At 36.0% G+C, this 23,096-nt stretch overlaps 1 protein-coding gene across 1 annotated transcript; it reads left to right on the top strand.

The window, feature by feature from the left end:
* Positions 1-223: 223 nt before the first annotated feature.
* LOC126620120 (uncharacterized protein At4g22758) lies at positions 224-2,796 on the top strand. Its single transcript, XM_050288602.1, has 3 exons — positions 224-830; positions 1,439-1,643; positions 2,348-2,796. The coding sequence occupies exons 1-3, from the start codon at positions 450-452 to the stop codon at positions 2,587-2,589; spliced, it is 828 nt and encodes a 275-aa protein (XP_050144559.1). The 5' UTR covers positions 224-449; the 3' UTR covers positions 2,590-2,796.
* The last annotated feature ends 20,300 nt before the right edge of the window (positions 2,797-23,096 follow it).

Here is a 23,096-nt window from a genome sequence, read left to right as displayed (position 1 = left end):
TCTTTTTTTTCATCCAAAAAGCTAAGGAGTAAAATGTAATGTTAAAGAGATTAAAATTTTAAATTAAATAATATATCAATAATATAAATAAAATAAATTTATTACCGTTTAAGTAATAAATTAATCATCAATTTTTATATTTTTAAAATTTTTAAAATTTTATTTATAAATTGAATGTGTTTCGGTAAAACCTTAACAGCAGCAGTTAATGGACACGCGCTCGCAGCACGAACCAGAAAGTAAAGGAAATCTTTCTCTTCCCTCTCACGCAAAATCTACCCACCAACTACTTTACTTCCTTCTTCAACTTCCTCCTCCTCTCTCTCTCTTCCGTTTCTCAGTTCTCTCCTCTCAAAGCTTCCAAAACCCATTAAGCAAACAAACATATATAATTTCTTCACAAATCTCAACCCTACTATTCATATCTTCTGCTACGATTATTTACTTTTATGTCAGAAAGGGGTCTCCGGCGACGATCTCAGGTGAGCGGAGGCCAGAAAACCAGACCGCCGAACCTATCTCCGTCGACGCAACGGAGGACCCATCAATCTCGGCGATCGCCCAAGCAGCACCACCAGCACCACCAGCACCACCAGCACCATTCCAAGCCTATTGAGATTCTCAAGCGATGCTCTTCCGTTCCCGTATTGGTGGGGTCAATTGGCAGCGATTTCTACGAGGAGGAGGAGAAGGAGGGTCTTCGTGTTCCGGCCATGCTGTCGGAGCCGGAGGGTGTTTTGTTCAGGCCTCACACTTGTACGGACATCTTTGCTTCCTCTCCTTCTCTGATGATGGTGCAGCCCCTGCCCTTCTCTCCCCATAAGAACGAGGTACGGTCAACGTTTAAAAGTTTCCTTTTTTGCTTATAATTTTTTGTAACTTTTGAATTTTTCATTCACTGTGTTTTTTGGGAACGGAATTTTTGGTTTGTCTGTTAAGAATTGGAGTTGAATTGTAGGTGGGATTGTTTGGTGGCACGTTTTTTTATTTTTTGAATTAATGGTTTATATTTAGTTAGGGTTAAAAATAAAATTTTCATTTTCCTCTGAAAAGTATTGGCTAAATTGAAAACCATAAACGCATTGACAATAAAAGTTTTCAACCTTCCTTGTTTGTTTTTTATTTTTTATTTTTAAACAAACGATATTACTTACATCAGATCAGAGTTCAAATTCGTCTTTAACAAGAATCGAAAGGTCTAGGTTCGATTTTCACCAAAAAAAAATTTAAACCATATTATTGTTAGTAGGCTAAGCCCATAATATCGTTTGTTAAAAAAAAAAAAAAAGGATTCAATCCTATTAATTTAATGAATTTAGGCATGACTGGTTTGTTTTATTTCACTTGACCGCATGCCTTTCTGGGTTGCTGCTGGGTGGGTCTAAATTCCGGTACAATGGCTTAAGGAGCTGATATGTGGTTTGCAAATGCAATGTAGGGATACAAGAAAGATGCAAAGGTGGTGTTGAATGTGTCAGTTGAAGGAAGCCCCGGACCGGTGCGCGCCATGGTTAAATTAGGATCTACAGTGGAAGAAACAATTAAGCTTGTTGTAGACAAATATAGCAAAGAAGGTCGAACTCCGAAGCTTGATCACGAGGCATTGTCCTTTGAGTTGCATCAGTCTTACTTCAGCCTTCAAAGTAAGTGATTTTTCTTTACCTTTCCCCATTGTACCTTCACTTTTTACATTCTCCTTTATTTTGTAAATTTTGCAATATTACTTGACAATCCAAACCGTTTATTTTTTAGTCACCCTTTAACGGTTATCTTTACAAAAAGAATTTGCCTAAAGATGAATCCATTTAGTCATCTAACTTGTTATCCAATAAGAGACGAATCGTGTTCTTTAGTTAAACAATGAACTTATGACAACGTTAATACGATTTCCTGTTGGTTGATAGCTAGCGTTCCTCGTTGGGAAAAAAAAAAGAAACAATTGAAGGGTCCTACAATTAATAGACTAAACTCAAATCTATCGAACTCATATTACCGAAACAATAGTGTTATAGGAATCAAACTCGCTAGAACTATTGGGAAAGTTGCCGTCAACAGGGTATACTAAAAGCCAAATAATTTCGTCCCTATTCATTGGCAAGTTGTTCTGCCAACATTGTTTTCTTGTTGGTTCCTATATTATATGAAAGCCAAACTTACAAGAAATGTGGCACATGTGCAATCGGACAATAACGTCCTTTACTGGGTTTCGGTTTTTAATTTATATGCTTTCAATTATGCTTCGGATCTAGTGAAATCTTTTCCGTGTTGAATGATTCAAAATTTTCACCATATGCTTTTCTAACAAGAATTGCAGATTTTGTTGATCATGACCATTTTGATTGAATAGGTTTGGATAAATCTGAAGTAATTGGAGATGTCGGTAGCCGAAGCTTCTATCTTAGAAAAAGCAGCAGCAGCAGCAATGGAGTATCAACTTCTTTAATCACTGAAGTCGTTCCTGTGAGAGAAAACACTCCTCCAGCTGCTCCGCGCCCTGTATTTTTACTACCGAATTTCATCGCCCGTAAACTTGGCAAAATCGCCAGGAGGACGCATAAGCTTTGGAGAGTCATAATCTGCATCTGGTGAGATCAATGTACAAAGAATTAACCATTGCTAGGGTAACACAAAATATTATCTCATGTTACTCTAGAAAAGAGCCTCTAGATGTGGAATCCCACTGAAGATGTATTATTTTCGTTCTTCTGCCTTTCGGAATATGAATTTTTATTCAGTGCTGTACGGATGACCATACCAGTTCAAATGCATATAAATTGAAGAAATACCAATTGTTCATTTTCTTGTCCCACCAAATTACGAGTTACAATTGCTATTATTTTGCTTGTATCTAAGAACTGCAACGAAAAAGAAAACAGTTGGATTTTCACTTAAATGTCGTGTACTCTATATGATGTATTAGGAACGATCCAAAGCGGTGGTGAAAAAGATCCGAGCCTCTGCACCGGAGAGTTATGTCTGTACAGCTTTACTTTCTAAGTTGTGTTAGTCTTCCTAGATGATGATATCAGGGCTGGCAATTCCTGGCACGATCTGATAACCTAACACGACACGACACGAAATTAACAGATGTTTGGGTCGACACGATAACGAATCGGGTCATTATCGGGTAACCCGATAAGCACCTGTTAAGATAACGGGTTGATTCGGGTATACACGTGGGTAACACGATGCACGATAAGTAGAATATTAATTTTATAACCCTAAAAAAATAATATAATAATTATATATATATATATATATATATTAATTTAACAATTTTATACCCCTAAAAACTATAATAAATATATATATATATATATATATATATATATATTAAATTTTATAAAAACTATAATAATTATTAATTAATATGCATCCATTGATTCCATAATTCCATTCCATTCTTGCCGCACCCTTTGAAGAAAAAGGGAGGGAAAATGAAAATTATAAGAAAAGCTAAAAAGAAAACAAAAAAAGAGAGGGAAAGATGGGTAGGCTGTTGCCCTCTGAAGAAAAAGAAAGGAGGGAAAAATGAAAATTATAAGAAAAGCTGAAAAGGAAACAAAAAAGAGAGGGAAAAATTAAAATTAATAAAAGTGGTGAGAAATTATATATTTTTTTAAGTTATTAACTTTCTATCACACATGACATATCCCACTATTTTTATAATGACACGTGATGTACTATTCCGTGTACCGGTCAATTATACGTACAAAATAAATATATTTAAATCTACTTAATAAATATAAATATATATATATATATATATATATATATATATATATATATATGTACCATTTAACTTGATGGGATACAAATTCTACAAAACTAATTTCAACGATCCAACCGTCAAACTTGTTTGTATATGCTTCGAGATCGTATCAGCAAAAAATCACAAAAAACACACATTCATAGATCAAGTAACCGACCAAAAGTTTTCGATGGTTATAAAACGAAAAATCACGATTTAACGGTTATTTTAACTCTGATTTTGATTATTTTTTATAGCTACACTCCTTGACCCTATATGAATACAATGAATGAATTCGATCTTCAATTTAAAATATTTACACTAGTGGATACCACAAAATCTTATGTTATTCTTAATGAAAGTATGAATAAACTCTTAAGTATCAGTGAATCTATTGTTTTGATGGGATACTCATTCTACGAAACTAGTTTCAATGATCCAACCGTCAAACATGTTTGTATATACTTCGAGATTGCATACGCCAAAAATTGCAAAAAACAAACATTCAGAGATAAGTAACGGGACAAAACATTTTGACGGTTATAAACAAAAACTCCGATTTAACGGTTATTTTAACTCCGATTTTGATGATTTTTTACAGCTATACTCCTTGACCCTATATGAATACAATCAATGAATTCGATCTTCAATTTAAAATATTTACACTAGTGGATACCACAAAATCTTATGTTATACTTAATGAAAGTATGAATAAACTCTTAAGCATTAGTGAATCTATTGTTTTGATGGGATACTCATTCTACGAAACTAGTTTCAATGATCCAACCGTCAAACATGTTTGTATATACTTCGAGATCGCATACGCCAAAAATTGCAAAAAACAAACATTCAGAGATAAAGTAACGGGACAAAACATTTCGACGGTTATAAACGAAAAATCACGATTTAACGGTTATTTTAACTCTGATTTTGATGATTTTTTACAGCTACACTCCTTGACCCTATATGAATACAATGAATGAATTCGATCTTCAATTATAACGAAAGTATGAATAAACTCTTAAGTATTAGTGAATCTATTGTTTTGATGGGATACTCATTCTACGAAACTAATTTCAATGATCCAACCGTCAAACATGTTTGTATATACTTCAAGATCGTATACGCCAAAAATTGCAAAAAAAAAAAATTCAGAGATAAAGTAACGAGATAAAACTTTTCGACGGTTATAAACGAAAAATCACGATTTAACGGTTATTTTAACTCCGATTTTGATGATTTTTTACAGTTACACTCCTTGACCCTATATGAATACAATGAATGAATTCGATCTTCAATTTAAAATATTTACACTAGTAGATACTACAAAATCTTATGTTATACTTAATGAAAGTATGAATAAACTCTTAAGTATTAGTGAATCTATTGTTTTGATGGGATACTCATTCTACGAAACTAGTTTCAATGATCCAACCGTCAAACATATTTGTATATACTTCGAGATCGCATACGCCAAAAATTGAAAAAAACAAACATTCAGAGATAAAGTAACGGGACAAAACATTTCGACGGTTATAAACGAAAAATCACGATTTAACGGTTATTTTAACTCCGATTTTGATGATTTTTTACAGCTACACTCCTTGACCCTATATGAATACAATGAATGAATTCGATCTTCAATTTAAAATATTTACACTAGTGGATACCACAAAATCTTATGTTATACTTAATGAAAGTATGAATAAACTCTTAAGTATTAGTGAATCTATTGTTTTGATGAGATACTTATTCTACGAAACTAGTTTCAATGATCCAGCCGTCAAACATGTTTGTATGTACTTCGAGATCGCATACGCCAAAAATTGCAAAAAACAAACATTCAGAGATAAAGTAACGGGACAAAATATTTCGACGGTTATAAACGAAAAATCACGATTTAACGGTTATTTTAACTCCGATTTTGATAATTTTTTACAGCTACACTCCTTGACCCTATATGAATACAATGAATGAATTCGATCTTCAATTTAAAATATTTACACTAGTGGATACCACAAAATCTTATGTTATACTTGATGAAAGTATGAATAAACTCTTAAGTATTAGTGAATCTATTGTTTTGATGGGATACTTATTCTACGAAACTAGTTTCAATGATCCAACCGTCAAACATGTTTGTATATACTTCAAGATCGCATACGCCAAAAATTGCAAAAAACAAACATTCAGAGATCAAGGAACGGGACAAAACTTTTCGACGGTTATAAAAAGAAAAATCACGATTTAACGGTCATTTTAACTTCGATTTTGATGATTTTTTGCAGCTATACTCCCTGGCCCTATATGAATACAATGATTGAATTCGATCTTCAATTTAAAATATTTACACTAGTGGATACAAAAAAATCTTATGTTATACTTCATGAAAGTATGAATAAACTTTTAAGTGTTAGTGAATATATTGTTTTGATGAGATACACGCATTCTACGAAACTAGTTTCAACAATCCAATCGTCAAACATGTTTGTATATACTTCGAGATCGCATACGCCAAAAATTGCAAAAAACAAACATTCAGAGATAAAGTAATGGAACAAAACTTTTTGACGGTTATAAAACGAAAAATCACGATTTAACGGTTATTTTAACTCCGATTTTGATGATTTTTTACAACTGCACTCCTTGACCCTATATGAATACAAAGAATGAATTCGATCTTCAATTTAAAATATTTACACTACTTAATAAAAGTATGAATAAACTATAATAATTATATATATTTATTTAACAATTTTATACCCCTAAAAACTATAATAATTATATATATATTAAATTAAATTTATAAAATTGATGACCATTGGATTGGCTGAGATCAAGCCAAAGTTCCAATACAATTTCATGATGATCGATGTAAATTGATGATTTTGTAAATTGAGGTTTAAACTTTTGAGAAAGACTTCACAACCTTGAAAACAAAAACTTTTTCATTTTGCATATCCTTGCACATTTAATATTTGTAATAGATTAGTAGTGTATGTATTATTTTTTTATTAGGCACTTATTTTCGAGTGTAGATGTAGTACTTAAACAACAATGTGTTTTAATGTTTGAAGTAATATTTATGTGGCAATGTGTGGTATGTGCAAATTTAAGAAAAAATAATAATTTTCTTAACGAGTCATAACGGGTCGGGTCACTTTACCCGTAAAGTGACCCGACCTGTTAAGGACCCGTTAAGATAATGGGTGTAACACGACACGACCCGTTAAGATAACAGGTGTTACACGAAAACGACATGAACACGACAGACACGACCCGTTTGCCAGGCCTAATGATACCTATCCCAAAGAAGACAATATACGGAGGAATCTTCCTCTTTTATCCTTTACGTACACAATATAAGGAGGAATCTACTTCACAACATCATTAACAATACTTTACTTCGCATTGAAACTATTCTAAATAAAATTCCTTACTTTATAATACATCAAATACTATTATTATAGACCCGGTAGTTTTTGACACGACATGATGACACAACACGAAAAATGACACGAAAATAACGGGTTTCGGATCAGCACAATAACTTAACGGATCACCCGATAATGATCCGATAAGAACCCGTTAATAACGGGTTCTTCACGGGTATACACGTGGGTAACACGTTTCGACCTGTTAAGAAAAAATTTATTTTGATAATTTTAAAGTTTAATCACTGAAAGATTTATCATAAAATACAATAGCCATATTAATATACACAATATATTCTATATTAAATATATAGTTTTGTATTATTATTCTATATAAGTTTAAAAAAAAAAAGTTTTAGTCAGTATTTATTTTTATTATGAGAGTTCCTTATTATCATTACTACGATAAATTTTACTTAACATGTTGTTGTCCAAAATTAAAATAAACTAATATAGTATTTGTATAGGCAAGACTAAGAAGACATACATACAAGTATGAAAAATGTGAGAATATATAAACACTTGTGATTCATCATTATTCATCCACGAGTAGATAATGGTTACACTTACATTATCATTTAGATTTTTAAAATCCTCCAAACCTTCATGAATAATGTTTTTTATTTGAGGGAAAAATTAATTATAATTATTGTAGAAGTGTAAAAAATGTAAAAAAAAAAATATACAATCACTCATAGTGACAAACTTTACAACTTTCATGAAGGGGTCAGCTTCGAAATCCAACACTATAATTCATAAACCTTAAATTTATATTTAATTGTCGATTGCCATTTACCCTTTATTCTTTTTACTGAATTTCATTTTTAAAATTTTATTTTTTGAAAACTTGATCATTTGGCGGATGTAAGAAGATGAACGGTTCAGATCTTTGATATCACGTTTTGATATTTACGGTTAACTGAAATATGAGTTGATGTCATATAGTTTGTAGAAACTTTATATAGTTAGTAGAAACTTTATAAACATCAAGCAATATTTTCACTAATCGTAAAACTCTGAATATAATATCAACGATCCAAACTGTTCATCTTCCTGCATCCTCTAATAGATCAAGTTTTCAAAAAAGAAAATCTGAAAAAACAAAATTTGATGAGAACAATGAAGCGTAAATGTAAACAACAATCAACGGTTAAATTTTGATCTATGATTTATATGATTATAGTGGCAAATTTCGAAGTTAAGCTCTTCATGAAAGTTGTAAAGCTTGTCATTACGAGCGTTTATTGTTTCTATATTTTTTTACACTTCTACATTAATTAAAGAACTATTAAAGACTTTAGGTAAGTGAAAATATACTTAAAAGGAAAATGCGTTTTTATGTTTTGGATGTGACAATATGATATGTATATATTTATTTACTATTATGTTTTTCATTTGATTATTTATTGGTTTAAAATATATTTTCCTTAACGAGTAACGGGTCGGGTCATATTACTTGTTAATATTATCGGGTCGATTTCAGGTCGGGTCATTTTACTCGTTTATTTTAACGGGTATTATACGACACGACCCGTTAAGATATCGGGTATAACACGAAAACGACACGCATATGGAAAACACGACACGAATGCTAGGTCTACTATTATACGATTTCTTTTGTCTGCTTGTCACATCTTGTCTAACATCTGAGTGTTTGGTGGATATTTAATATTGGGCTCAATGCAATTGAAGGCCCATATGTGCAAAAATCAGAAAGGAATTGGGCTGGGAAAGGTGGTAGCCCAGGATGAATTTAAAAATCATTTCTAGCAACCAATAGGCAACAAACTTGTGTGAGAAATGACAGGTGACAAAAGGCAACTTACCCTTAGCAAAAAGCACTTTTTCATGGCATGGGTAGGTAATTAACAAAGCAAATGATGACTCACCATACTCTAGAAGCCATCACCAAAAGAGAAAGCTTGGACACTCGAACTATGAAGTCTATAAAAGCAGCAAGGGATGCAAGTAAACAACTTTCTCAACTCTCAAACATACTCAACTCTGAACTTAATAGCAAAACCAGATAGCTTTAAGTTTGTTCATCCTTTACCCATTTTCAGTTGCAGGTCCACCATAGAAAGTTCTCTTTTGTCAGTTTTTAGAAGCTTTGCTACCTTTCCCTTTGTTGTAGTACTGAATCCCTTTAGTAAACCTTGTTTATATCTCATTTTCCAAGACATTTGTCTCTGTAAAATACAAGGAGAAGTGGTTGCAAGAAGATGAACCTTGCCCGACAAGGTTGTAATCTTGCTCGAGTCTCCTTTATTTGTATTTATATAAAGTAGATCTGTTGTTTATTCATCTTTAACAAGATCCTATGTCATTTTCAACTACTTCTGTTCAAGTTTTATTTATGATTAATCTTGTCAAACTGATTAATCTTGTTTCCTCGTTGTTAGCTCAAACTGATAACTAAGGAACTAATTTGAATGACCTTGAAATCATTCCGAAACGAACATATGATATTATAAATAAAGTCCTTGATCTAAAGGCAAGAAAAGAACTTAGTACAAACTTAACCTATCTATGAACAATCCTTATGAACCAAGGAGTCTAAGTGACTTGTGGCGCAAGTAATCATTTAATTGAACAACCAAGCTAAACAAAGAAAACAGGGGCACGCTCAGACTTATATTAGTTTTGATTGTGAACCTTAAAGCCTAACAAAGGTCACAGAAAGGCATCATTCAAACTAATGACAAACATATATTGCAGAAAACTAAGCACTAAACTTTGCTCGACAGGCAAGACAAGAGAAGTTATGCAAGGGACAATCTAGCTTGAACATAATTTTGGCATGCTCGGTGGGACGATATCTTGTAATATTGTATGCTAAGACAAATGAAGGATCGAACATTCAAGTGAAAGGTAGAATTTGGGCAACCTTTTTGCCAGACAAAAGCAGACATGACAGATCAGCCAGGAGATTTTCTCTCCCTACTCAGTCCCAGGATCATAAAGAGCCCGACTTCTTCTAAAAGTCTGGAGGAAAAGTAACTAATGAAGACTTGCAAGCGACCATGATGCAAGTGCTGAGAAGTATGGAAAAAATCTCCCTAGAAACCATAGGGGAAGTTAGCAAGCTATGCTTTTTGACAGGGACGCTGTAAAGAAAATTGGAGTTAGAATACTCTCCACCAGAGGATGAAGCTGTTAATGAAGGAGGTATAGTTTTAGATTTGGAGAAAGAACCAACTACCCCCCAGTTCCCCTTGCTTGGGAAGAGAGAGGATAAAGGAAAGAAAAATGAGCAGACGAGAACCAGTGACTAAGAAGACATTAGAGAAGAGCCACAAGAGTCAGGCTTGCCAGACCTTTTGCCACCACCATTAGAGGTTAAGAAGCCAGATGGGCAAGATGTAATAAAACTTTGTGCATCCAACCCAAGTGAGGGCACTAGTACCAAAAGCTTGCCCGATGATGGAAGAAAACCGTCACCTTATCGACCACCACCATTGGTTAATAAGGGGGAAGAGAAACTAGTTGAAGGTAGCATGATACATCAAGAGATGTTTTCTCGGGAACAGACCATGGTATGAAATGGAGGAATTCTTCTTCCCCGAAGAACAACATGGGCAATCAGTAACTCAAGAATGAACTGGCAGAGTTAAAAAGAATGGTGATGCAAAATGCTCAACCTCAAGCCTTTTCGATGTTTAGGGCCACATACCAGAAGTCGTACCTGCATATGGGGAAGATTATAATGTGTCCTCCAGAGGCTATATTTTTAAATTCTCGAATTACTGTGTGGCTTTTGAGGATAATCCCAACTACAAGTTAAGATTGTTTGGGAACTTTCTAATGGGATTGGCTTCCCAATGATACTCTAAGTTACCCCCTAATTCTATTGCCAATTGGGGGTAGATGAAGATGGCCTTTCATAAGCAGTTCTATAGAGTGGAGCATGAGATGACTATTAATGACTTAGTAAAGGTAAAGCAATATAAGCATGAGTTTACAGATGATTTTATGATGAGGTTTAGAAAGACCAGGATGAGGTGCTAGTTTTCCATTAACCATGCTCAACTAATACCCATTGCCTAGAAAGCTTTAATGCTACATCTGAGGAAGAAGTTCTATGATGTATAGTTTAATGAACTTCAGGAGTTAGTGATTGCAGCTACCAAATATGAAAGGCTATTGACAGAAGAACAACAAGTGAAGCACTCCTTTAAAGCACCTCATTTATATGGAAATAAAGCACCAATACATCAGTTAAAGTTTGAAGGCTTGGAGACAAGGGAAAATGATGACAGCTTGGGTGAAGGAATAGAGCTGTGCGCTGCAGAGATGACTACTCCTTTCAAACTTTTGACAGTGAAGGGTTTGGTTTAACCAATCAAGGATCAGAAGATTATGATGAATGATGGAGGACTTGTTCTTATCAAGCCCTCAAAGTATCAATCATACCCTTTCGACTTAACTAAGGCTGCTGACATCTATGAGGAGCTAGTGAGGGCTTGAGTGATCTTGCCCGACAACACTAAGAAGATGTCCAAGCCTGAAGAACGTAGGAGTTTGCTAGCTCAGAATAATGAACGAGGAAAAGAAAAAGTAGTATACTATATAAGTAAAATCCTTACTAAGGTGGAAACAAGATATACTTCAGTTGGGAAGTTATGTTTGACCTTGTATTTCACTGCCAGTATTTGCAGACTTTTTGATAGAACACTAAGAACCTAAAGAGGAGTTGATCAATATTCCTGGTACTTTGGAAGTTGTAAGTATTTGGTTTCCACCAAGTAGAGGTAACTCGGGCAAGGAAGATTGGGTCTAACGAGAGATAAAAAGAATATTCAGCCTATGGATCACCTCATGAAAGCTATATTTTGATAGATCATGCACACAACGGGTTGCAGGTGATGTGATGGTTATTATTGACTCTCAGGGTGTCCCTCATTGTTATTCCTTCCTCTTGGATTATGATAATGCTACCAACAATAGGGCAGAATATGAGGCACTGATCATTGGCTTAAAAATCATGATACATTGAAGGTAGGAAAACTAGAGGTCTTTGGAGATTCAGAGTTAGTGATTAATCAATTGAATAGGGAATACAAGTGTAGGCATATCACAATGGCATGATATTACATGGTTGTCACTCAATCATATCCCTAGAGAGTTAAAAAGCAATAAGGGATGCGTGTAAAAAACTCTCTTAACTCTCAAACATACTCAAATTTGAACTCAACAGCAAAACTAGATAACTTTAAGTTTGTTAACCCCTTACACCTTTTCAGTTGCAGGTTCACCATAGAAAGTTCTCTTTTGTCAGTTTTTAGAAGCTCCGCTACCTTTCCCTTTGTTGTAGAATTGAATCCCTTTAGTAAACCTTGTTTATATCTCATTTTTCAAGACTTCTTCCTCTGTAAAATACAAGGAGAAATGGCTGTGATGGGAAAGAAAGGATAGGGGAATGGATGTGCCACGTGTGTGGCTGTGATGGGAAAGAAAGGAAAGAAAAGGATAGGGGGTGGGCGAATCAAGGGGGAAGAAGAGGAAGGGACCAATCAGAAAGAGGGAAAGGAGGGGAACAGAGAGAAAAGAAAATGAGGGAGAAACAGGTTCCCATCTCGTCGACCCATGTACCGGACGGTGACCCGATTTGATTTTGGAAAATTTTCGCTATTTTTCAGCCATAATTCACCCATCCACCACCTACAACCTCTTCCACAACACCCCCCATCTACCCATTCCACCCCAAATTTGATGAAATTTGGGCTTGTAATTGTGAAAAACCAATAGTGGGTGTATCGGGTTCGTGGTGGCGATTCCTCAAATCCTGAAGCTAAATCTTTCAATTACCACAACCTTTGGACTGTCCTTGAGGCCTGGAACAAAGCACATGCATTGGTTGGGGCGTCAGAGTTGTTTTGGAGTCGAATCAAGAACACCCAATTCAAGGGTTTCTGGCAGTTCTAGTGCGATTTGAGGTGTTTCCTAGTCAAATTGGGCTTTGGCCCAGGTATGAAAGTCATTCTTATCATTGAAATCTACTTGCCTGTAAAATTTGATAATTTTTAGAGTTGGTCAGAATTTGGGGTTTCCGTTCGCCGGAAACCGCCACTCGCGGTGGTGGATGGCCAGTGGGCCGACGATGTGTTTTCATTCAGATTTTGATATTTTAAATCCGTAATTTGTACCCATTTGGCGTGATTTGATTTTGAAAACTAATGTTAAATATTTCCGTTATTAGGGTATTTTCGAAAATGGATAAGAGGTTGAATGGTGAACTACGAAAAGCTTGATCCCGCTCAGGGGTACGTAGTCAATCTAACAGGGTTAGATGCAACCTTAAATAATTGAGATTTATCATTTTTTGAGAATTTGAATTAAGAAAAGAAATTTAGTGATAAATTGTAAAATTAAATCTTATGTTTTGGTAATTAAATTTTGGTTATAGATTTTGTGAGTGATTAATAAATTTAAATAAAGAATTGTGATTAATGGTAGTTAAATAAACAAGAGTTTAATTTGGCCTATCATGAAAATTATATTCCCAAATAAATGTTTTGGGACGGGGCGTTACAGATTGTGCACCTCAAGGCCTAACAAATGCCCCACAAAGGCACCATTCAAACGGCTTTTTAGCCAAAATGGTCCATGAGATTTGCATAACACATCACTTTAGTTCCTGAGATTGTCCATCATCCATTATTTTGGTCCTTCCGTTAAAAACTTCGTTAAGTGTCCCGGAGCTCTTGGCCAGAATTTTGGGCGAGTTTCAGAGCTTCGTAACTCAATCGTTTCACAGCAACTTTCGAGCCTTTTTTTCGGCCAAACCACCAAAATTTAGCCATCGAGAAAGGTATCATTCTCTCTATCTCGTCGAGAAGTATGATTTTTTTTTTTGAATCACTTGATTTTGTTGAGTATTGAAGAAGTTATGAACGTTTAAAGTTTACCCGGTTTCCGGCGAGTTTTCCAGTTTTCCACCGACCAGTCACCTTTCAAGCTATTTTCTGGCCATCTCCGGCAACCATTGGGCTTCCAAATAGGTATAGTCTTATTCTAAACTTTCCTATCTTCATTATGATATATTATGGGTTGAATTTGGTTAAGAAATGATTTGAGTTACGAAGCTTTGAAAATTGCCCAAGAGCTCTGGGACACTTAATGAAGTTTTTAACGGAAGGACCAAAATAATGGATGATGGACAATCTCAGGGACCATTTCTATTGATTTTCAATCTCAAGGACCAAATTGATGTGTTATGCAAATCTCAAGGACCATTTTGGCTAAAAAGCCCCATTCAAACTAATGGCAAACGTAAATTGCAGAAAACCAAGCACCAAACTTTGTTTGACAAGCAAGACAAAGGGACTTATACGAGGGACAATCTAGCCCAAACACCAAGGATGCCTAATGATGAAGAACTCTACAAAGAAGAAATCAATTCCTTGATACAATAAGGATTGATCAAACCTTCTAAGTCTCATTGGGTAAGTCAAGCGCTCTATGTCAACAAACATTCAGAAAAGGTCTAGAGAAAGAAGAGACTAGTCGTTGATTACAAGAAACTAAGTGTTTGTCTCATAGGCATAAGATATCCTATTCCTCGAAAGGATCAGCTCAAAAGATGGCCAATGAAAAGATCTTCTCAAAGTTTGACACGAAGTCAGGATTCTAGCATATTGCAATTTCTGAAGTTGCTGGAGAGTGGTTTGCTGGTCTTCCAAGGCATCACTTGATTCACATACCTCGTCAACAAGAGTATGAAGATGTTCTTGACGAACATCGATGGCAGCTGCAACGGCTTTAGGGCCTAAGGTGGAGACCTGTGTATTTTTGCCAATTTGATTGAATAACTCTGATACCAATTGGACACCCAATTGGCTAAGGTAGTTTGAGATTTGTACTAAGCATAAAATGAAACCCCAACTACTTGCACTTATGGATAAAAAGCTAGTGTGGGCTAATTGAAAGTAAAGAAATATTTGGCCCAAGTAGTGGTAGAGCTAATATGGGACATTGGTTACTGCTAACCCCAATGACATATAAAATCCCCCCCTTTGAAAGTTCATTTTCCCGTATATCAGCTAAACAAATGAAATAAGACCTTGAATCAATATATTCTTTAAATTGACACAAACCAAAACCGTTTGTGTTCTGTTTCATTTAAACAATAGTTTAGCATGCAAATTCTCAAACAAGCTGAAGACTTATTAAACACGTATACGCCTTCTCCATCCAGACTTCATATCTCCTAAATCGAGGCTTCTTAGGTGTTCAAGTTCGGTCAGACACCCTTCATCGTACTTGTTATATCACAGAATCAATCATATCAGTATTTTTCTCATCTTGGTCTTATTGGGATTTTTAAGGTTTTTGTATTAATTGATGGATTTGGAATGAATTTTTGGCTTATAAGTAAAAGTATGATAAATTTTGGAAGCTTCTATTTTATGACTCCACCGTTGTAAATTTGTAACTCCGTCATTAGGCCCAAGTGAGCATCTCCCCCAGTTAGTGGAAGGCAAGGGCAAGGGGATGTAAGTTGCCTTTTCTATTTACTCTGAATAGTACTTGCCTTTGTGCAACTCCACCTGTTTAAAAAGGGCATGAGCAAGAGCAAGTACTATTCACAAATATATATATATATATATATATATATATAAATATTTTATTTTTATATATGCTTTGAAAATAAAACGGTTGTTTAATTCTAATAAATTATTTCAAATACAAGGCAAAAGCATAGCATTACAACAAAGATAATTAATTTAAAAAAAAATGAAAAACTCCCTTAAAGATATAATCAACTGCAAAACTGAAATAATCTTATTTTTAATAGCATTCAAACTAGGGAATAAAATCAGTGTGGCTTGATTCGTCTTCCCTTGGAATGTATAGAACTTCCTTATGTTCTGCGGGAAACCTGCTTCTCATGATGCGATTTATTTCACTTCTCCAAAAATGTTTTGAATTAGGAGACTCATCGTCGAAGCGTCGAGACATATGATCTCTAATTTTTACTAATTTTTTTCTTTCTATTTTTCTGATTTAATTTTTTTTTAAATTTTTTTTTTACTGTTGGATTAATCATGGCTGTTGATTTCAATTGATCTGAAATGGATGCATCAGATTGTGTCACGTGTCGAACGATAACATTCTCAAATTTTTTTTATCGTTGAAAATCCAAAGGTCCAAATCATTTGACTGTTGGAAATCCAACAACCCAGAAAGTGCCACACTAGCTAGTCATGGGAGGGTATTTGCTTTTTGCTGCATTGGGGCCCACCACTGCAGTTTCTATTGGCCACTCTCTTTTCTAGGTGCATGTTTTACACGGGCCCGACAATTTTTTTTTAAATGTGAGCATGACGTCAGTTTGCCCTCTGGTAGTAGGCCAAGCTTGAGAAGGTAGGGTGTTTGTGCTAGTAGTGGTTGGGCCACCATTTGCCTATGGTTTATTGGACTGTTGGAGAGGTTATTTTTGGGTTGGAGGGCAATTGTTGCCTTTGCCCTTATCTTCCACCAACTGGTGGAGATACTCTAAAAGCAACTCCACCCCTAAAAACCCCCTAGCCAAGAGTCAATTCAATACACCTAAATGAATAGTAATTGCCCAATCGCATCTTCACCACTAAACTGAATAGCCTAGTCAATTTGTATTAAAATATTATTAATTTTTTTATAAAATATTTTTTTTTTAAATTTTGGGTAGGATTTTAAACAATCTTGTCATGCCACGTGTTATTATCCAAAAATACAATTTTTGTGGAAGACGGTTAGGCATTTATATAAAAAAATTGTTTTAATTTTTTTTTGTATTTTTGAACAATTTTTACCAAGTTAATTAATCTGGACCGTTGGATTTCAAAAGATTGAAAATCCAATAGCCCAAAAGTGGACACATGGCCAACGATAACGTCATTTGACTTTTTTTTTCTTGAACACGCGCCCATGCGAGCGTGTTTCCCATGCGCTAGCCGCAAAAAGAGTTAATTGACATGGCTAACATCAGCCTGGCGTCATGTAGGCTGACTATTAGGTCAGTCCATTTTGTGCTGGGCATGAAGCTGGCCTCTACTTTGAGCTAGCTAATTGGATGAGGTGGAGTGGGTTTTTAGGAGGCTAGAAGGATAAATAGGCTGTTGCTCAGCTCATTTGTGGAAGGGTCGACTTGCTCTAATAGTGGAGCTTATGGCTTCAGGTTTTTAGGTTAAACTGAGACTTCCATTCAAAACCAGATCAAAAAATCAACCATATAAACGTTTGGGCTTAAACGATGAACCTGACACAAAAATGTTTGAATCATGAGAAAAATAAATAAATAGGACTCACAAGTCAAAATCATACCAAATTCTAATATTAGATGTGATTAATATGACGAACAAAATGAAATCTGTAATACGGGGTTCAAATCTGCAGTATTATGAAATATTAAAAATTTGACAACTGAACCAAATTTACATGGCATTTTTTATTTTTACACTAAGGGTGGTATGAATAAATAGGTATCTAAATTGTCACTCACGAGATTTGAACTTAAAACGACCTTTCACTTATAAGTGAAGGAGAATATCACACATTGTAGTACTAACTACTAAGTGACACATATAATAGCATGATTAGTGTTGGGGCAAATTTTTGGACTCCAACAATTAGTTTGTAATTGTCATTTGATTTCTGTACGCATTGATTTGGCATGATTAGTTTTAATTTTTGGTACTAACTACTAAGTGAAAGATATACCTCTACACTGTAGGACCATCACGACAAGCCAGCACCAGTTTCGCAAAGTCTCATCCCTCTTCAACAACAACACTAAATGTTTGTTTCCTAATATAGTTGGTTTTCGTTTACTTTAATAATGTGGTAGAAAAAAATCCATCATTTTTAGTTTTGATGGATTTGTATCTACAAAACAATAAACACCTTTGATCAAGGCCAAAGCCTACGCTCCCACGACGTAGTTGGGGAGGGGGAAGGGGAGAGAGAGTTTAACCAACGGATCTCCAATGCTTAAGGCTGTAACTCTGAAAAGAATGAGTGTTTAGGGCTTAAGTGCGTAACAAAAGCTTACTAGTAAATGGTGAAGATGAGGTATTTCTAGGGAGGTGACCGCCATGGGGTTAGGGTTTTTCTCTACACATGGCGGCTTTCCATTGGCCAAGTTTGTAACATTTGTTGGATGGATGAGGAAAGAATTATCCCAAGATATGAATTAGGGGTGGGTTTGGTTTCATTTGGTTCGGTTTTTTGCCAAAACCAAAACCGAGCCAAAACTTCGGTTTCGTTCAATTTTATTTCGATTTTTTCGGTTTTGTTTCGGTACGATTTTGGTTTATTTATTTATTTTATTTTATAAAACTTGAACATTTTTTAATATAGAATTTATAAAAGAGGCTTGTATTGGTAATATAATAATAAGAAAATGGGGAAAGTGGGAAAGTGGGAAGCTAGTTGTACATATACAAGACCAATCCTATTCTATCAACAACCTCAATTACAAAGAAAAATTATCACACTATCCATTCAAAAAGCAAACAAATAGAAAAGCTCTTCCAAGTTCCAAAGCCTTCCAAAACTTTCCTCTATTACCAATGAAATATCCTCCCTAATTGAACCAAGTATGCTCCTTGAAAAAGCCTTAGACTTAGTTCTTAGCAACAAATTTCACAAAAGAAACATCATGGGCATATATTCATAAAGTGTAAAGGAATTTAGTTCGGTTCAGTTCGGTTGCTAAACCTCCAAAATTGAAACCAAACCAATAAGGTTTGGTTCGGTTTTTTCTTTTAATGTTTTCGATTTTTCAGTTTCAATTTGGTGTTCGGTCCTTTTTTTTTTCTTTTTTTTCTTTTCAGTTTTTTGGTTTTTTGAACCCACCCCTAATATGAATTAGTAGATAATATCTTGAGATTATCAAATAAGTATCCATGATTGATTGTGATAAGGCTTCTTTACTTGTTTGAGTTGATCTTCAAATAAGAATGTATTAAAGATAGGATTTGGTGATTAATCCTACCTTTAATGCCATTGACATTTCCATGCCATGGGTAGGGGAGCTTGGTGATGTCGTTGGCAGTTGCTTGAGCCACCAGAGATGTTGAACTGCGCGTGAGAGCATTATGTGCCTTGCCTATTTAGGGAGGGCAATCTCGTCTTCTTTGGGAAAAGTCTATATGTCGTCTTTTGGATTTTTGGGACTATTTTTTGCTCCACCAATGCCCCCACACCTGCTAAGTTGCATGCATAAAAGGGTAGTAGGTGTAGAAATCCCAAGCTGAGTAGGTAAGCAAAGTTGTTTCCTGATTTGATGTAGATTCTCCACTTTGACTTAAAGTTTAAGTCTTCTAGGAAAGAGAAACCAATTAACTCTAGAACTTATTTCAGCATTTCTTAAGTAAGGGGTTAAATAAATTCAGAGGGAAATTTTTATCCCAACAAGAAAGAAAGAATATGTTAGAGGAAATTGTACCCTCATGCCAACAAGAAAGAGAGAATAGTTTTCTTATTTGCTTGCCTTTGTGAAGAGTTGATCGTTGTCGTTGTCTTTTCCTCCATGCCATACCAAGGTAAGAAGTGTTTAATTTTTTTCCTCTACTTCTTTTTTCCAATGGGTGCTATTGTAGGGTAGCTGTCGTGAAGGGTAGTGTGGGCTGTTGTGGTGGCAACACGATGAGGTAGTTGGCTAAGGCCATAAGTTGGCTCAACGCGAGTTGAATATCAGGCAAGATGAGGCTTAGAGCTGCGTGGTAAATAGCCACAACTTGCGCTGGCTCGAGCCAAGATATCTACACTTGCGCTCTGAGAAATAAAGGATGGAGACTTTAGTGAAGACCAAGGAAAGTTCATTGAAAATATGGATGAACTGTGACGGCAAGTGTGAAACTAGTCTTGTGCCTCACCTTGTAAAGCCGTGGCAAAGATCTTGCACATGAGCACGTCATTGTTCTTATAGAAGATCATTGTATTGCAATAGTGCTTTAGGTGCCTCTCCAGATCTTCATCTCAATTGAAGAGGGTAAAATGTGGCAGGTTGAACTTGCGTGGTGGCTCCGTCTGCTCAATCTCGTTTGTTAATGGTGACCTGCTTATGTTGACCTTGCTCATCTAAAGGGCTTCATCGGTGGTTTCAATGTGCTGGGATCCGTGTAATTGCTCTGCTAGAAGTTTCTCTACTTCCTCTTGAATCTGCCTCTACTAGGGCAGTGGAGCTTTCAGCTACCCTTGGTGTCAATCTGTTAGTCTGTACTGCTCTTCCAGCTATCATTTCGTCTGTGCCGCATCACTGGTGTATGTGGTTCGTCTCTAGTTGGTGAACAAGCTACTCGTAGTAGCGATTGGCGTGAGTTGCTAGTTGAAATCAAGCCGGACTGTGCTGGTGCTTATTTGGTCCGTCGTGCTACCTACTCCGGTGCATGTTATGAGGATCTCCTTGCAGGCTTAGCCGTGAATGAGCGTTTTGCCTAAAATTTTCGGAATGCTCGTCGGAGTGTGGACGCAACCATGAATGTACACTGGCTCAGGTGAGAGAAAATGTTTTTTCATAGACGCTCCTTTGCGTACTAAGGTGAGAGAAAATGTTTTTTCATGGTTCGAGATGAGAGTGCACACTGTCATAATGCTTGGTTCGTGGCTAGTTTAGTGGCTGCTTGCTAGGACATCGCTGGAAATAGACACGATCATCTTCCTGTATCCAACTTTAGGACACCTCATCCGGGACACGTTGCGTCTTGATGTGCTATCGCAGTTGATTCACTAAGGTTGTTTGTTGCGCGAGGGTGCTTGTTAAATCTGAGACTTGCTGGGACAAGTGTTAATCGCCATTTAGGGTAGAAGAGCTAGGATGATGGGCATCTCTTTAAGTGATGGAAGTGAAATGAGTTGTAGGTGCAAAATTCGGGCGCAAATGAGGCAAACCTATAGAAAAATAGGGTGAATATACCCCTAGTTCAATCGACGTCTAAAAAATAGTTTGGCCTAAGTCGAAGTTGGCTTAATGATGTGAAGTTGGGTCGGTTAAACTAGCTTAGGACTGGTCTAGAGTGGGAGTCGGGTTGGCAAAACGAGTCGAGCGTGTGAGCGCTAAGCTTGGTTAGCTTGGTCCGCCTAGCCATGGGCTAGAGTGTGTTGAGCTTGGGTGAGAAAGGCATGTCGTGCTGTTTAGGCCTGGGTCGCCTGGGTTGCATGGTTTGTAGCTTTTGCTGTGTTGGTTTGGGCCTAGGCCGCCTGGGCATCAGCAACATGTGTTGAATGCTCTTGGGACTCATGCCTGAGGGTAACTGCTACGTCATTGTGCACCTAGGTCTTTGCCGTTGGCTACTGGGCAGTGGCCACAGTGGTAGTGGTGCTCTATGGCAGTAAGGCTCATTATGTTGTCGAATTGAGCCTTAAAGATCATCGGCGCAAGGTCACGTCTTGGTTTTCCTCCTCCAATCCATATCCTTCGACGTAGGGTGTTCATTTCATCTTGGTTTCGAAATTTCCAATCATTGCATCATTTCCCTTGTTGGAAATGTGCCATAAAACCAATCATATGATGATACTTTACGGACATTTCACATGTTAAACTAATCTAGTTTAATATCAAGGGCATAGATTATTGTTTTAAGCCGTCTGATATAAATGTTATATGCTTAAACGATGAGTCCAAGGAATATGTAATTAGGAGAATGTAATTTAAAGAAGTTAGATTCATGAGACCATTCTCTTTCGTATACATATCCTAAACGTTCCTGATCATAGGATTGCCAATTGGGCATTGACAGTCCGTTAAGATCAGTATGTGCTATGTCTTCTCTTAGTGAGAGTGACTGGTCTCGAGTCATTGGTGTGACTGACACCAAGACAAGTACGTAGGTGCTCAATAAGGAATGAGTTCACTGAACACGATCAACGAAGAGTTCTCATACTCATGTCACATGAGAACTTATGGTTGGGATAATGCAAAGTAGTCCTTTGACCTGATGCATCATAGTTGTCTTGTGGTTAGGTCCTTGATCTTTGATTATGTCAAAGTCACTCCATTCGTGGGTGTCCAAGGCAAAGTTGGGGTTAAGCCACTTAGCCATGGAGGCAAGTGAATGCGTAACAAGGGATCTCTAACCTTCAAACCGTTTGAGGGAGAATACTATATGATATGATTAAGAATCTCTGGCCAGAGTATGAATGAGATTTAGGAAGTAGTTCCAAATCACATTCAAGATAATCATATAAGTAAATGAATCACATTGGATAGTAGACATGAATAAACTATCAAACCAAACAATGTGGTCAAGAGTATTGTATTAGAGAAAGACCGTATTGCATTGTAATCCTAAACTGAATAGGTTCTCCACCTCTTCTGATTAGCTTGGGTAACCATGATATGCTGCTAGGTGTCACTCATGGTTTGTGGAAGCCCTAAACGTGTACAAACACTAAAGGGAGAATTGAAAGTAAGTTTCAATTCACAATCGATTTGAAAGAGTTTTAATCGCCCACTGCCTCTCTAAAAGGAACCTAATGGATCGTACACTGTGTAAGGTAGAGATTGAAGAAACAACGGAGATGAGTAAGAATAATTAAATGGTTTAATTATTTATGGCAAGGATTAATTAATATGTTAATTAATCAAACGAATAAGTTCGTTAAAGACCTCGGGATAGTATTTGACCTTAAGGCCCAATGGGCTTTGAACGTCAAGTCCATTGACTTAAGTTGTATGACAACTTAATGAATAATGATTCACAAAGGCCCAAATAGCCCAATAATACCCTAAGGCCGGCCATTTAGAGGAAGGGTAGTGAACTTGCTTTAATTACAAGTTTGCCACTCCAATGAATAAAGGTATACATATGACTTTATAGCCAAAATTCATTTAGGGTTTTTTTGAGGAAATTGGAGAGAACACAAAGCTCTCCTTTCTCTCTAAAGAGGCCGGCCACCCTTGGAGGGATTAGCTAGTAATCTTTCTC

Source organism: Malus sylvestris, chromosome 4, assembly GCF_916048215.2.
Source record: "Malus sylvestris chromosome 4, drMalSylv7.2, whole genome shotgun sequence".
NCBI lineage: Eukaryota > Viridiplantae > Streptophyta > Magnoliopsida > Rosales > Rosaceae > Malus > Malus sylvestris.
Note: the sequence above shows the minus strand (reverse complement) of the source record. Positions and strands in the feature narration are given on the sequence as shown.

Excerpts from the sequence above, each read along its gene's own strand:
- LOC126620120 (XM_050288602.1), top strand. The coding sequence starts at position 450 with ATGTCAGAAAGGGGTCTCCGGCGACGATCTCAGGTGAGCGGAGGCCAG. Across the intron at positions 831-1,438 it reads TCTCTCCCCATAAGAACGAG|GGATACAAGAAAGATGCAAA; the intron begins GTACGGTCAACG and ends AATGCAATGTAG. Across the intron at positions 1,644-2,347 it reads GTCTTACTTCAGCCTTCAAA|GTTTGGATAAATCTGAAGTA; the intron begins GTAAGTGATTTT and ends TTGATTGAATAG.